This window comes from Musa acuminata, chromosome BXJ2-2, assembly GCF_036884655.1.
Source record: "Musa acuminata AAA Group cultivar baxijiao chromosome BXJ2-2, Cavendish_Baxijiao_AAA, whole genome shotgun sequence".
Lineage (NCBI taxonomy): Eukaryota > Viridiplantae > Streptophyta > Magnoliopsida > Zingiberales > Musaceae > Musa > Musa acuminata.
The window spans coordinates 2556318-2573350 of NC_088339.1; the positions used below are offsets into that span (position 1 = coordinate 2556318).

At 37.3% G+C, this 17033-nt stretch overlaps 2 protein-coding genes across 2 annotated transcripts; both read left to right on the forward strand.

The window, feature by feature from the left end:
* The first annotated feature begins 2659 nt into the window (after nucleotides 1-2659).
* Nucleotides 2660-6249, forward strand: LOC135604889 (zinc finger CCCH domain-containing protein 3-like). Its single transcript, XM_065094543.1, has 5 exons — nucleotides 2660-2861; nucleotides 2981-3054; nucleotides 3201-3279; nucleotides 4985-5056; nucleotides 5995-6249. Exons 1-5 carry the CDS (start codon nucleotides 2732-2734, stop codon nucleotides 6099-6101), a joined length of 462 nt encoding a protein of 153 aa, XP_064950615.1. The 5' UTR covers nucleotides 2660-2731; the 3' UTR covers nucleotides 6102-6249.
* A 6527-nt stretch (nucleotides 6250-12776) lies between these two features.
* LOC103973490 (transcription factor JAMYB) lies at nucleotides 12777-14123 on the forward strand. Its single transcript, XM_009388066.3, has 3 exons — nucleotides 12777-13053; nucleotides 13145-13274; nucleotides 13352-14123. Exons 1-3 carry the CDS (start codon nucleotides 12780-12782, stop codon nucleotides 13920-13922), a joined length of 975 nt encoding a protein of 324 aa, XP_009386341.3. The 5' UTR covers nucleotides 12777-12779; the 3' UTR covers nucleotides 13923-14123.
* The last annotated feature ends 2910 nt before the right edge of the window (nucleotides 14124-17033 follow it).

The following is a 17033-nucleotide window of genomic DNA, read 5'->3' on the forward strand; positions in this document are numbered from 1 at the left end:
AAAATAAAGTATTTATAGCTTTAGCATTTAAAGAAAATATATATTTTTTAGATCATTCCATTCATTTATCTATTTGGAAGATTTTTGAAAATCACATTCATCAACATTCCATAAATTAAAATCTATACAAATCAAGAAAATATGCATTCGTGTCTTCTAATAAGTATACTTTGTCCTACTAAACATAGGAGGATGAGTGATAGGGTGACCCTCTTGATTATTAGAAAAAAATTATTTAATCTCTCTTAGGTGTTAAACGAACTGAGAGAACCTAAGATCAATTATTAGGATCATAAAGGCACTAAGAGGGATAGGTGAATTAGTGCTTTCAGAATAAAGTTTTGATTTAAAAATTTTTGATCAAAAAATAAATAACGAAAATGCATTTAACTTAGAATGTGAGTAAGGGTAGTGAGTAACTAAATTAGTTAGTAATAGCAAGAAAAAATATAAAGAGAAATGCAAACCATATTTATAGTGATTGAATCGTCTTCACCTATATCTACTTCTGATTCCTCTTCCCTCGAGATCATTGGCTTTCATTATCGATTTTCTTTTCAATGAGCGAAGATCAACTACCCTTGTTATAATTCTTTCTCCTTTTCATAAGCTTACGAGAGAATCTTCACATATATTTTTTAAAAGAAAACCTTACGCCGACTCAATTTGACCTCTTAACTCAATGTGGAAGAGACTCAATATCTTTCAATAGAGTTTACATACTTCAAATCATAAGTTTTTCGTACTTTCACCAGGCAAGCATGAGTGAGGTATTTATAGACCCCAAATAAATTTAAAATAAAATAAAAAATTTTAATCCCTAGGTTTTTAGGATACTAGCGATACTATCGCCTGTGTCGGACGGTACTACCACCATATAAAGCTTGGGAACCTAGGCTCTAATAGTATCATCGCCTGCTTAGGCGATTCTATCGCCTGATAAAGCCTCGGAACCTAAGTTCTAGTGGTACCACCGCTTACCTAAGTGATACTACCGCTTAATTGAGCTTGGGAACTTGGGTTCTAACGGTACTACCACCTACTTAGGCGGTACTATCGTCGAGATTTTTGAAAAAGTACAATTCGTGTTTTCTAGCTTTTAGGTGATACCATCACTTGGGCCTAGCAGTATCACCGTCCAGCCCAACCCCAAGTCACTAACTTAGTCCTCTAATAGGTCCAATATACTCCTAATTAAGTTGGCATGGTTATGCCCCAAAATCAACTCAATTAGACTCTAAACGATTTCGATCAAGACTTAACAACTCTAATTACAATCATGAAGCCTTCAACACGTTATCCGGCATATCATCTGTTCATCCGATACTTCATCTAAACCTCCGGCATATTATCCTTTTCTTTGACGTATTGCCCAATCCATCGGCATATTGACCTTCCACAACATCCGATCTTCTTAGCGCAATACTTGATCCTTCCAGTTCGATGCCCGAATTGATGGTACGAAGTCCATCCTTTGACACGTTGACCAATCTTGACGTCCAATATCTGACATGATGCTCTCCGGTCTAACATCTGAGTCTCCTACTTCAACGATTTCACTTTCAATAGTTTAAGTCCATGATCGAAATTTCTCCGATGTCACTTATCTTAAACGATTATTAGTTCATAAATTTATCAATTATTTTTATCATTAAAATTCGAGATTCAACAAGATTATATCTTATCCGAAGGTCTACGAATAAGTTCTAGGTGCTGCCATCCATGGTCTAATAAATTATCTCATTTATCGACCATATTTAAATCTATCCTTAGGATTGAAAAAATTTTTGAAAGTCATGCGCAACGATGATTCTCCCCTAGAAATTGTGTTAGCAAACCAACTTATTCATCTGTTTTCCTTCGAAAGGAACTTCTCTCGTCGCCAGAAGCTTGTTGCTTGAATGAGAGTGGATTGATAGTTTGAAATTGATGAAATGCATGTTCAATATTTGATACACGGACTTCATAGTGAATCCATTTATACTATGAAAACCTTAGAGGTGACTTCGTTCTGCCTCTCACACACACCTTTTCTTAGAAAATAAAATAACAAAAAAAAAAATCAAAATTTCAGGAACCACTTGTTGATCATTAGAAAGAGATACGATGTTCAACCTAAGGGGCAGCTGTCATCTTCCTCTTATAGCTACGACAAACGTCGGATCAATTCTTATCAAAGAAAGAAGTTGAATCAGGATTATGTGAAAAAGATGTGTCTTTCTTCTTCCTTTGGGTAAGTAAGGTTTGCTATTGAATTAATTCTTCGGTTCAGTCTTTCTCAACATAATCGAACTCTACTTTTTGTTTTCGTAGCAATCCAGACCACATCGAAGAGGTAGAAAAGTGGAAATAACCCCTATCGTAAAAATTAAACATGTTTACAACACTCTTTATATATATATAATGACTATTAATGTCTTAAAGAAAAGATCATTAAGATTGATAAGTCTGTGAAAAAATAATGCAATTGATAGTATTACTCGTATAAATAGAAATTAGGCCGATCCATAGAGTATCAGGACAGCAACACCGTGTTGGGTTTTGTCAGATGATATTTTCTTTTCGAAAAATCGTCCAAAAATATTTAAGTAATTTCGGAGATTTGAAAAAGGGTAGATATGTAAAAACATCTAATAATGTCGCTTAGAGAGAGAGAGAGAGAGAGAGAGAGAGCGAGCGAGGAAGAGCGAATCCGGAAGGAAAAGGGCAGTAATAGCTACGTTATCAACAAATGCCGCTGGGGAAGTACTACTGCGACTACTGCGACAAGCAGTTCCAGGACACCCCGGCCGCCCGCAAGCGCCACTTGCAGGGTCTCCACCACCACCGCGCCCGCGCCCTATGGTACGACTCTTTCAAAGGTATCTTCTCTCTCTCTCTACTCGTATATTCTGGCACATTGTCTGCCGATATTTCCTTTTGCCCTCTTTGAAGCATTCCATCGAACATCTTAAGATCTCTTCCTCTCCACGCCACGCAGAACCGCATGGAGCACCTCTTTTCCAACCTTATGGAAGCCTGGCCAAAGGCGTCTGCCATCATTTTGTGCGCACGGTAAAATCCTTCCCCATCTTAGATTGATATTGAGAGAGTATGATGGATTTGGAGTACCAATTGGTAGGGGAACTGCGGAATTCGAGATTCTGTTTGTTGGTTTTCGTGATATGATCCGCCAATCCCTAATCTTACTTTTTTGGTAGGGGGTTTGCAAGTATGGGGATACATGCAAGTATTTTCATCCAAAACAGGATGTGCTAAACCCTACACCTGCTGTGACTGGTGAGTTGCTGATACAAATCTAGGAAGCAGAACCAATTTCTTTTCTTTTTTCCTTGTTCTTTTATGGATGTGATGCCATAATGATGGAAGCTTAGAGGGTTATGGGTGTGTATGTACTTATGCAAACTTGCTAATTTTTATAAAGAGATTTTATGTAGAACAAGAAATACCAACTTTTAATTCGGTAGAAACCTATCATATTGGTTCAAATATTTTCTGCCAAATGACTATTCCTCCTATCATCGCTATATTGGTTTGACTCCAGTTCATCACCACCTGAAGTAATGGCTTCTTGAGAGAGGCTAATTTTTAATTTTTTTAGATAAGATGCATAAAGGATGTATGTCCCATCTAATTACTTGAATATGCATGGAGTTTGGAGTTTGATCGAGATAAAATGTGGTACGCCAGTGTCTAGGTTCTCATAAGGTGAAGTGAGATATAATTTCTTTTATTTATCAATTGTTTCTATGACTATATTTTAGTTTCTTCATTCACATTAGCTGTAAAAGAGCCTTTTTAAAATTGACTGATAATCCCGTCCCCAAACCCTCCTCTTTGTTGAGCCTAGTTCTTCACTCACTTTTTCTTCCACCTAATGTGTTTGTGAAACTATTTACTGAAGAAATCCAAACATTTGGAACATGATCCACCTAGCATTCCTTTTGCAAGTGAATGAGTTCTGGGCTATTATCATGAAACAATTCCATTCAGAGGACTTAGGAGGATGAAGGATGCAATGACTTGGGATGAAATATGTTTATTGAAGTCCTTATGTAATTTTTTGGTCATGACAGACAGAGTCCAATACATTGACCAAATTAGAAGGAATGAAGAACTTCCTGCAAACTATTAGGCCCTCCTAGTTCCAGATGAAAATCATCAATCATTATTTACATTGTCCTACTCTTCACAGTGTTATTTAATTCTCAGATATAGCTGAAATTATTAAAGGAAGAGAGACATTATGCGAGCAAGGAGAAAGAAAGTGTGACTAACCTTAATCGAGGTTGAGGATGATTGATGCAAGGGAACTAAGGTTGGTATGGAGAATTCTCTGCTCTTAATCTCTCTTTGGATCTACCATAGGCAGGAAAGCCTGGGGGCACAAGTGACCATATCCTTCTTGTTGGTCAAGCTATTCCTTAAACCTCAAGGAAATATAAGGCAAGAGAACTCTACAAATTGCAAAAATTTCTGAAATAATACCTCTCTCCCAGAGTATCTCCTTATCATTGCCAAGTCAAAGTCATGACGTTTGATCCTCCATATGTTGTGGATGGTTGTTGAAGCAAGCCATGACAATCAGTTGTTTACATTCAGAACATCTGGAAACTGTTTTGAGGCTACTTGTTGCATCAAGTGTAGACAAATTTTGGTTTCTTTATTTTAGTTTCTTGCTACAATCATCTAGTTTCGTCGTTGCTTTGCTGTAAAGAAATAGTACTTGTTATTAGGTTTGTATGGTGCACAGATGAACAATCAGAAAGCCTATGTCTCCAGGTCCATTATGTGTCTGCATCATGATCTATATAAATTGTAATATCTCAAGTTTGGTGGATTCTGTTGTTGAGCAAATTGCGAGCTTCGTCAATAACTAAATAGTTTTGTTTGGAAAAAATGTCTGCACTTAGCATACGGTAGAGAGAACTTGGGAAAGCATCTGTGCTCAACCCTCCTGAAATTGCTGGCTTCTAATATGCAGGGATGAAGTACATGGAGGCGATACAAAGCCAAAATAGCTTGGCTAGCAATCTACCAGGGGACAGCATGTCAGGTAAGTTTACTTAGCTTTACATCCATATATAAGTTATATGGGTATAGCTTCACACCCATCAATGTTACGTTGAGTAACCATTCTGGAAATTATGATTAAAATGCTTCACTATTTATTTTTATGTTACAGCTCTACATATTTTTCATTTAGAGATGAGTGTCGCATTTCTGGAGTCCACTTGGTTTTAATAGTTGACCACTTCTCATGCTACTAGTGCTGCTACACTGGATTCTTCTTGGTTGGAAACAAACATTGTTCTGATGCATGACGTTCAATGTACTCGATTAAATAGGAGACATATGAGTCTTGATTTATTCCTTGAATCACGATGTACTTGATGTTACTATATTAGCTTTTTCCTTGAGTTTCTGCCTTCTGCTTTGTTGCTTATGTCTTTTCCATCGGTTCTCAAGTATCTAGATTGTCTGATACCTTCAAATAGATAAAATAATTATGAGTACAGCTCCGACTAAAATGCTTCACTATTTATTTTTATGTTACAGCTCTACATGTTTTTCACTTAGAGATAAGTGTCACATATTTGGAGTTCACTTGGTTTTAATAGTTGTCCACTTCTCATGCTACTAGTGCTGCTATACTGGATTCTTCTTGGTTGGAAACAAACATTGTTCTGATGCATGATGTTCAATGTACTCGATTAAATAGGAAGCACAAGGAGTCTTGATTTATTCCTTGAATCACAATGTACATGATGTTAATATATTAGCTTTCTTCTTGAGTTTCTGCTTTCCACTTTGTTGCTCGTGTCTTTTCCATCGGTTCTCAAGTTTCTAGATTGTCTGATACCTTAAAATGGTTAAAATAATTATGAGTACAGCCACTAATACTTGTTCTTTTCGCTTCTTGTATCATCATGTATATAACGTGTTAATCAGACAGGCAATCATCTGACGTATCATCTTTTTTGTTGCTTACAGGAAATATCATTAATCAGGGAGGAATTTCATGGGGCAACTTGCCTCCATCATTGCGACCTCCTCCAGAAGGTGGTTACCCACCATTTCTATTTCTGGAATGGGGATAAATCTTGCTGACATTTCTAACCAATCATGTTTTGCTGTGATGCTGTCATATACACACAACAACATTACCAAGGCACTTCCGGTCACATGCTCACAATAAGAAGTTCTTGAGCATCTACATGAACTGTCATTGATATACTGGACTTTGAATGTATTATCCAACTTTAGGTTGGTTCTGATCCAAAAAGACGTGGTGTGTCTCTGGTAATCGAGTGGTGGAGTCCTGTAGCTGTAGCTGGTGATGGCCGTACTTTATTATCTGTTCTTGATTAACCTTCTTCGTTGTGTCATTTCTTTCTTTTTCTTGGTCTCCTTTTTTTATTAATAATTGATGGTGGTCATCAACTTACACTTTTAGATTTTTAAAAATGATTATCGGTTGGTACATTAAAAGAAAAAAAAGTTATTTTCTAAGTAAAACACTTAATTCAATATAGAGCCATTTTGAAGAAAAAATGGTCACTATATAAAATGTTTTGATAATATATTGCTAGTGAGAAGATTTTGATATAAATAGAAATCATAACTATATAAAATATTTAATGTTCTCTTTTTTCTTTTTATAAAACATGTCTAAATTTAAATATACTGTATATTCGACAGATGCTGTTGATTCTAAACAACGTTAGATGCTTCAACAAACATAGTGTTCCTTTTTAGATGGCCATTTAATTTTGAATTCACAGATATTTGATCATTTACATTTCTGTATTTTTTTTTTTTGTTATTGTTTAATATTTGTCGTGTTGAAATGCAAGGTGAGCAGCAATCTAAAAGGAGCCTTAATGTATCCAATCATCTCCAATAGCATTAAGAGACCAACTTGAGCTTTTTGAATGGCCACACAAGGATTAGTTCAAGAACTGGCATTATTAGCATTGCAGAGGAGAGGAGAGAGGATTAGTGGTACAACGGTATCGATTCCCTACCACTGCACTTCTCTGCTATCTTTCATGCATCCTTTTGCTGCTCCTACTCAACAATAATGCACATCTAGATTCTTTTACTTCTCATGCTCACACTCTTCACCCCTTGGACAGTCTTTCTCCTTTGGAGAGCTTTCTACCTACCACTTGTAGATTTCAAGGCTTCTTCAATCAGAACTCACCACACACGTTACACACAAAAAGCAAATGTGACTGACAACAACATAGGTTCCAACCAAGCTACATCTGCTTTATATCTCTATGTTTCTCTCCGACGACAAGCCGGTGTGCCTTACCAACCTGAAACATCTATATTCTTCGTAGCATCGCAACTCTGACATCTAGTTCGTATACGAAGATCTAACGAGGATGGCCTTGACATTAGCGAATTGTTGATGCATGGTAGGTATTCTTGCACTATATATCTGCCACAGCCATCCATCACGGCGAGTGCTCTATGCCAAATATTATTCTCTGAAACTGGGGGGGGGTGTCGACCCTAATCTGCAGCAGTCGATCATTTCTAGGGTTTGAAGATTCGAAACACTTGTTCTCGTGACAACCTGAGAACTCAATTCCACCAAGTTTCCATCCTCAGTTTCTACTAAATAAGCTAACTTTTTGAATTCCATACAACACATCGCCATCTTCGCCTTTTGGCCTCCACTAAAGCTCATGTTTGCGCTTCTTAGTCCTCGTCTTCAAGGCGAATACGTGTAGAGATTCAAAAGATACACGGTATGACGGTGGCGAGTACGTGTTGGCCTTCTCTATTCAGATGTGAAGAAGAAGAAGAAGAAGAAGGTAGTTGGATGTCATTCTCATGCAGCTTTTACTGTCACATGGGATGTTGAGGTCCTCATAAGGCAAAGATGAAGACGAATCGATCGAGTAATGTTTGTGGATAACGAGTGCTTGGTGGGGTATGAGAAGGATAGCTGCTCTTCCTTTCACGTTTGGGAAGAAGGAGAATGGGTTGCATCATTAAACTAGTAAGCTCATCATAAGCCTCTCCTAATGGTTGATGAAACAAGTGCTCTCCTTTAGCAAAAGCAATATGAATGGGGCTGTAGACATACGAAAAGGCATCGAGAGTTTAGCTTTTCTGTTCTACTAAGCAAAGACAGGAGGAGGTAACACAATGAAGCACAACGTGTCTCTTCTTCGATCTTTTGTTTCCCCCTTTTCAATTGTTTATCGCAATAATTTGGAGGGTTGAGGATGTGCTACGTTCATGGCTTGCCAACATTACTGGTGTTTGAATCCCAACCTTGGAAGACATGCTTAAACAACATTATCATTCGTCAAATCACTAAAAAAATTTGTCATGAAAATATCATCATTGAATCTTTCGAATTCACAAATGCATCATGTCATCATCAACAAAGCTGTCACAAATATTTTTCTATTTTGGGACGAGAATTCAAATCATGAAATTTGAACAAGCTTACCAACAATATATAATTTGTCACCAATTATATTTTTTTTTTTTATGGATAACACCTCTGATGGATTATTATTTCATTGCAAAATATTTAGTAGTGAAGATTTTTTTTTGGTCTTTAATTAATTATTTTTTGTTATATTGATATCTTCACTGCGAATTCTTTCTTATGAACTAAGGGGAGCTCATGATCATTGGACATGAGATCAAATAGGTGGGGGACTTTGATGAAGTCAGGAGGCAAATGTGGCTACTTCATCCAATAATGCTTTCAAATATGCTTCCACTCTGAAATGTAATGCGTCTTATGGTCGATTTAATAACACAAATTTTTACATCTTTCATAATGTTTGAGTCTTCCTTAATATATATCATATTTGTTGGGGAGAAGACTTTAAGACTATCACATATCTCAATAATCAATGACTAATTCAGAAAGTTGATGTATGATTAATGTAATTTGACACTTTTTGCTTATGTCCTCAGAAAAAAATTAAGTTATTCATATGAGATCAATTATAAGTGCTTTAGTATTGGTTTAACCCAACATAAGTACATAACCCCTTTTATATCCTCTCATAGAAACTTTCAAGTATTTTTCTCATCATTTTTCTTTAGATTCATCCATATATTTTATACGTATCAAAACATATAAATACATAAGATATTTATAAGAATAAATTCTGATTTACTAAAGATATTTTTCAAATTTGAATTTCTAATCATAATCATAATACATCAATTAATTAGAAACTAATCAGGAAATGAAACTTACCAACCCTAACAATACCCATATCACTACAATGCAATTTAGTTCGCATGAATGTATTATTTTAGTTAAATTTCATCTCTCTCTCTCTCTCTCTCTCTCTCTCTCTCTCTCTATATATATATATATATATATGGCTTTGAATCCAAATGTGTTGTAGTCAAACAAGTCACTTGAACCCCATCATTGTTGGGTTTGGATCTAACAATCCTCATCATCATTGATGAGGGAGTTTTGGTCCGAAGTGGGACCTAATTGCCAATCGATTAGTGCATTACCATATGCATGCATCTGACGGGGTCAAAAGATTAAACACAAGAAAACCAAATCTAAAGAACTACCATTCACACAAAGGATAAAGATGTTTTGGTCAAAGACGCTTCACACACTCAAAAACAGACAAATAGTTGCAGCAGCAATCAAGAATGGCATCTCTTTTCTCGGCCTACTCACCGTCACAAAGCTCGTTGTTTACTTCTTCTCATGCTTCATGCCACTTGTACCAACGGAAAAGTATAATTTGTTCCATAGTGCTTGATATACTGGTAAATGCTATGTTCTTCTCTTTTTGATGCCTTGTTTGGCTTTTTGGCCACTGGTTCCCTTTGGAGAGTGCAACAAAGGTGCAAGTTGCTCTTCTAGAATGGCTACACTTGTGATGGAATTGATCCCGGTGGAGGAGGTTTTGCAGTGTCACACTGAGTTCTCTTTAGCTCATTCTTTTGTCCAGTAAGGAAGAACTCAAGGAAGATGTCCCATCCTATTGGTTTCTCAAGCTTTTAGTGCTGCCAAAGTATGCTTAAAGTAGAAAGCAAAGCTAATGTTTGCTTTGATGATGTGGCCAAACATTATGATCATCTACTCTTGACATGATTCAGACTGTCAACCAATCAGATGCGCATTCTCTTAGCAGGAATAATTAGAGAATTTTATGTCATGTATCTTAGAGAATGGAAACACTGGTGATACATAGTTTTTCTAGGTTCCAAGCATCTTAGGCCACAATGGTAATGATTCTTTCATTCTATTTTATTACCAAACATCATAGTTTGTAGTAGTAGTAGTTGTTGTATTATCAAGCTTATCTTCATCACATTATTTTAGTGTTGGTACTGTTTGTTTGTTCCATTTCTTGACATCACAAGAGGAAGTACTTGTCTTTTCTGCGTCGCAGTGTTGGCATCAAACCTTTCATACCATCTGTTCCATTAATCTATATAACTAAATAATTAACTCACATACTTTACGTACACTTTGTCTCCTTGATGGTGTCCCCCATTGCCTTGTGTGGATCACATGCTTCAGTTGCTGTTTCTAGAGAAAGAGAGAAAGAAAGAGAAAGAGAGAGAGAGAGAGAGAGAGAGATCGATCTTAGCTTTTGTTAGTCGCACATAACACTTGGCTTTCATAATAGGACATGTAGGCACGCCTACAATAGCTTTTGTTTATGCTAATCCTAATCATAAGGACTCCCAAGCATCATGATATTTTGTTCATCAACTTGCCCATGGAATATTGTGTCTATTGTATTGGCATTAAAAAAATGATTACAAGAGTGTCGTTTATTCTTTCCAGGTAAATGTAACAGTGTCTTTAAGGGGATATCATAATATTTAAATACAATATTCATAAATCAAATACGATAAATCTTTCCTAACCCAATATAGTTATAGGAGCAAAATAGATATCCTTTCTATTTTAAATGAGAGAATTTTTTTCTCATATTTTTACTATTTTGAATTCAATCTAACTCAAGCGCATTCGTCTTGTCCTTAATACTACTCGATCAAATCAGCGTATTATGCCCACGATCAAATTTGATCTCATCTATTGATCATTTTTGTTTGCAATATATTTGGTTGCTCTATGTCTGAATAAAAAATAAATAAATATAGATTAAATTAATAATTATTTAAAAAATAAAATCATTGTCTTTTTAACACTATATATATATATATATATATATATATATATATATATATATATATATATATATATATATATATAAAATGGGTAATTAAAAAAATAAGATAATTATTGGAAGAATAAATTTTGAGTTTTGGAAACTCCCATAGTAGTCCATCATGAAGACGTGGAAGGAATTGGAGGTGTTTAAGCTCATTTACATTATTTAATATGATATAACCATTAACAAATGCTGTTCAGTACAGCCCCAAACCATTTTGCTTAGTTAATCACACTCTTTTCAATCTTCCCCATTCTCATATGTCCCACTTACTAATTAAACTAAATCAAAGAATAAGATGCCATGTAAACTGAAGCAGAAGAATGTGTGATTTCCTTGTAGGTTTAGGTGATGGCTATGTGTATGTTTGACCCCAAGGCACAGGCGCCCTCTCCTCTACCTGTTTGTGGAAGGAAATGTCTTCCTGCCAACCCTGCTTAGAGATAAGACAAGTGTGACGAGCCTCATCACCTTCCACCTTCATTAGACAAAACAACAATGGCCCTACAAAAATGCCAAAACACACTTGGTTCATCCCCTTATTCCTTCTCACACTAATCATGATATATTCTTAACGTACGTGCATTAACACATCCCCTTGTCCTCACTATCTCACAAGCTTTGATGAAACCTGTACTGTTAATTGTCGGAGAAAGATCATGGTTTCTTAACCTCTCTCAAGGTCTTATCACATTTAGGATACAGATCCATATGGTCCGAGCACCCCTCTTTTTCTTCTATAAATTCTTCAACTTGATGTTCGCAACTCAGCATTTCCTAAGTTTAGGATGTATTAAAAAAAAAATGAATTGAATGTATGAATGAATGATCTCAGTATATCCTCGTCAAATTGGATGTTGTTTTTCTTGTTCTTTTTTTTTTTTTTGTCCCTCGATCGAATGATCTCGATGACTCATGTGTTGATTTCAACGTTTGGTAATGAAGCATCCAATTGCACGTTGACATTAATGTCTGGTCTCCGAGTCCACCCACCAACCTCAGTAGCTTGCTTGACCACTTTGTGACATGTAGTTACCATATTGTCAAACTTCCAACTCACCCGTTTTGGCACCGCTGCATCCATTAATCCATTCAACAGTGTCAGCCCCCAATATGATGTACACAGAGTTTGCTTGCTTCTTTTTGGCACCACTGTATATTATCATCGTGGGATCTTAAAATCCAACATCTTTTTCATATCAAAGTGTGCAAATCCATATTTTACTACTGATATCTCTGAACTGTCACAGTAACAATGTAAGACCAAACCCAGATCTACTGTTCTAACACACGTTCACGGATCACCCTCTCGGGAGCTGAACGAGTACAAGACAAAAGCCACATGGAAAAGAGAGAGAGAGAGAGAGAGAGAGAGAGAGAGAGAGAGAGAGAGAGAGGTCAAAGTTCAAAGTGCACAACGCTGTTTGATTTGTATCAAAGCCATCAGTTCGGGCTTTAAAGAGATTAAGCTAATCTAATTGCGGCTCACTCACATCACGTGTGTTTCTTTCCCCGCGCTCTCTCTCTCTCTCTCTCTCTCTCTCTTTCTCTATATAAGCTCACCCCTGCCACCAAATGAGTCGAATCCATCCCAATCCACCTCTCAAGTTTTCTCACTCTCGATTCCTCCGGCTACAATCGCTCATCTCGCTTTCCCTACGGTTGGATCCTTTAGAGGACAGCTACAGGAGATTGCAGGAGTCAATGGAGTTCCATGAATCCACACCACAAAGCGAAGAGGAGATGGACTTGAGAAGAGGGCCTTGGACTGTGGACGAGGACCTTATTCTGATCAACTATATTGCCGCTCATGGCGAAGGGCAATGGAATTCTCTGGCTCGTTCCGCAGGTATCGATCACTCCGAGTCGGCTTTCTACTGCTGTATTTTGAGCTCAACTGTGCTAATGTCTTCTCGATTTCATTGCGTGTCATCAAACAGGACTCAGACGAACGGGAAAGAGCTGTCGACTCCGGTGGCTCAACTATCTTCGACCTGACGTCCGGCGAGGCAACATCACCCCGGAAGAGCAACTCCTCATCCTGGAACTCCACTCGCGATGGGGAAACCGGTAGCTAATCTCCCCCCAAAACCTTCTTCTCTTCTCCTGAGGTGCTCTCGCGATTTAGCCCGTGGGTGCTGTTGCAGGTGGTCCAAGATCGCGCAGTACCTGCCCGGGAGGACCGACAACGAGATCAAGAACTACTGGAGAACTCGAGTGCAGAAGCACGCCAAGCAGCTCAAATGCGACGTCAACAGCAAGCAGTTCAAGGACGTCATGCGCTACCTGTGGATGCCTCGCCTCGTCGAGAGAATCCGGGCTTCTTCCGGCAACCAGGTGCTGTCCACCCCGCACGAGGACGACACGTTTCCGATGACCTGCGCTCCGCAACCAAACCAGGTCCCGGAGCTCGCCCGGGTGAAACGGAGCCCGCAGAACTCGAGCACGGCCGGGCCGTCGTCCTCGTCCTCCTCCTCGGACTCGCGCGGTGTGCAGTTCTCTCCGCCTCCGGTCTCCGACGGCTACTTCGGCAGCATGACTGGAGGTGACGATAACATCGGTGACGTGATCCAGACAGGTGAATGCACCGGAAGCTGGTGGGAGTCGCTGCCGAGCCCGGGCGGTGACACCGTCCTGGGGTTCCCGGAGTTGGACCAGATCACGTGGGGAGAGAGCTTGTGGAGTGTGGAAGACATTTGGCTGCAGCAACAGTTGTAACAAGAGCAGGAAGGGAGGATTGTAAAGAAGAAAAGTCTTTAAAGCACAGATTTGGAGTTGTGAGGAAACAGAGCACACTTTTCCCTCTGATTTTAATTTCCATCTCTTTTTTTGCTCCTTTATAAGTACATTAGAGCTGTAATTTTCATTCTTTGGATTAACATATAATTGAATTCTGAAATCTACCTGTTAAGATCTTACTGACAATACTTGTGAAAACTAAAGCTCATGAATCATAAAGAATATTATTGAGGTCGTGTTTTAGAATCAAAAACATTTTTTCTTGTAAAGGCTGCAAAATATAAATACAAGCCATTTATGAAAAGTTTTAAGAGTAATAACATATATAAATATATATTATTTTCTCTTTAATAGAAGAATAGTAATAACATGGATGTTCTTACTACTTATTATCACTGGGGCCAAGTTGATAATTATCTACATTAAAATCATTTAATTCTGCGCGTGCTTATGATTGACAACTGGACATATATAATCGAAACTATCCATGGTTTAAGAAGCCAAAAAATGGATTCAATTTTGTCACTTATGTAAGGGGGCAACGTTATATTGTTTATGATAACATATTCTACAAGGTGGTGGACTATAATAGCAAACGTTGGCTTTACCTCTGGAAGACCATTCATGAGTGGAGGTCTCCATCTATCGCACTCTCTCATCATAGTTGGCCACCATATGTGCTTATTCTTTCTTGCAACTTGCAATGGAAAAATGGTACCTTTCCATTCATATGCTTCTGATTCATATTAGCAAGATGTTGAACAATCAGACAACCAGAAGGACTAGAAAACAGTGGAATAATTTTCAAGTTCAATTTCTTTTTCTCTAAATAAAGATGCATTCTCAACTAGTTAAAAGTTAAAAAGGCCAGCTTTCATGTTTAGGGAGCTAAACTCTTTTGGCAAGGAAACTATTCAGTGCTCAGTCGGTATAAAAATTATTGAGTTTAAATATTCTGCTTTAGTTAATTTCAATTTTTATTTGGTTGCTAATTTATTCAGCAAGTTAATTATCTTGATCAGTAAATTCAATGTGAGAAAGAGTTTTTTTAGCATTAAACTGGTCTTTTGTTTTAAATTTATTAAGATTAGATTCATGATTCTTTTAATTGGGAAAAATTAATGCAAGTTAGCCAAGATGTGACATATGTATATATATATATATATATATATATATATATATCTGTTAATTCTAATTTACATTAATACTTTTTAAAAACTCATTAATACTAAGAATATCAAAGATAGCTTATATTTTATTTCTTTCTTTAATCATAAGACACTAATATTAATCACTAGACTAACCGAAGTTTTCTGAATGGATTATTAGTGGTGGTGACATGTGTGGAGTATTTTAATATTGGGGGAATATGGATGTTAAGAGGAAATTAAATAATGAAAAATATACTATTTTTAAAATTTTACACGAATTTATTCATAGAAAACCTCTGTAATCGACTTATCGTTTCCTTCGATCCTCGGATGGGACTCGATCGACCCTGGAAAGTATCAGGATGATGTGATCTCTGAATCGACGGTCACGATTGGCCAGTTTGGCATTCACATGTTTTTATGGGTGATTCGATCCATGTCGCGCGCCGTGCGCACTCCCATGCACCGAAAGCCACGGAGGGGCGGAGGAAGACGTGTGCGCCAAGGCACAGGATGTCACGTGCGAAGGCCGTACCGTCACGTGAGAAAACAGCTGCCGAGAGTCCTCCGCGCGACACGTACCGGCTTTCGCACCCACGGGAAAAGGACGTGCTTGGCGGCCGCGATTCAGGCGACGCAGGGTCTTCCCTTTCTGTCACGTGCCGGTCAAACACTCCTCGGGTCGGTCAAAGTTTTGGTCCTCTCTGGTCAAAGACTCGTGCCTTGTTTCGTTATTTACTGGCGTCGCCGCCTACGACATGTCGATATCTAATTCTATACGTATGATTTTTAATCATGTAAATCACATAGTATTTAACTCTCTAGTTAATCCTAAACGATTTTCTAATTATGATTTCTTAGTTCGATGTTACTCCAAAGGAGTTCTTCGATGTATATTCAATTGATCTTTTTGTTAAATCTCTATACAGAGAAGAAACATGTCCTAATTGATCAAAATTAATTCAATAATTTCTTTAAAAAGACTTAGCCATGATTAGATTTTTATAATATCATGTGATTAAAATAGCAAAAATATTTTCATATATATGTATATATATATATATATATATGTATATATATGTATGCATATATATATAAATAAAACAGAAAAAGAAAAAAGAAGACATTAGTACAAGTTTGTAATGGTTTGGTTGATGTTATCTAAAGGATCTTAGCCTGATGCCATAAATCTTGTGTTCATTCTTATTATAAAGATGTAATTAGTAAGTTTTGATGTTATCTAAAGATGTAGCCTTATTGTAAAACGCAGTCTTCGTATCCTGTGAATTTAAGTACAATCTAAGAGTCTTGTGTGTACTCTATAACATCAGAATCTTCATTGTTGTGATGGTAAAGAACCCACTGAACACGAGGAGGAGGACACTGCAGTTCACTATCATTACCAAGTCTTTTTCTTCTCCTCGAAATGGAACCACATGCACTGTGATAGATCCAAGTCGTATGTGCCTTCAAAAGCAAGCAGGACTAACCGGGCTGGCTGGTCTTTTTCCGAATAATAATGTTGGGTCATTCTGCAGCTGAATCGTCCGAGGCCATGACTTCAATCCAAGCTTCCACGGCCTGGAAAGTTCACAACCTACCTTGTAGGAGAATCAGGTCCTCAAAACGTTTGACGCAAGTTAGAATACTGTTTTTTTCTCCTTTCTTTTTCTGCTTTCCCATTGCTTTCATTTGGAAAAGACCTTTGGTGAGAAGATAAACTTTCAGAGACCCTCGAGAACACTTTTTTTCCTCACGTAAGCTGAGACGTTTCCTGCTATAAGGTTAGATCAAGACTTGTGTTTTCTTTTGAGTGGATCATTAGATATAACCTCACGTTTATTTTAATAAAATAAAATTGAATTTTAATGTCATTCATTACATATGATATCCTAGTTTAATCTCATTTTGGATATTGAAGGAGAATCATATTGATTTA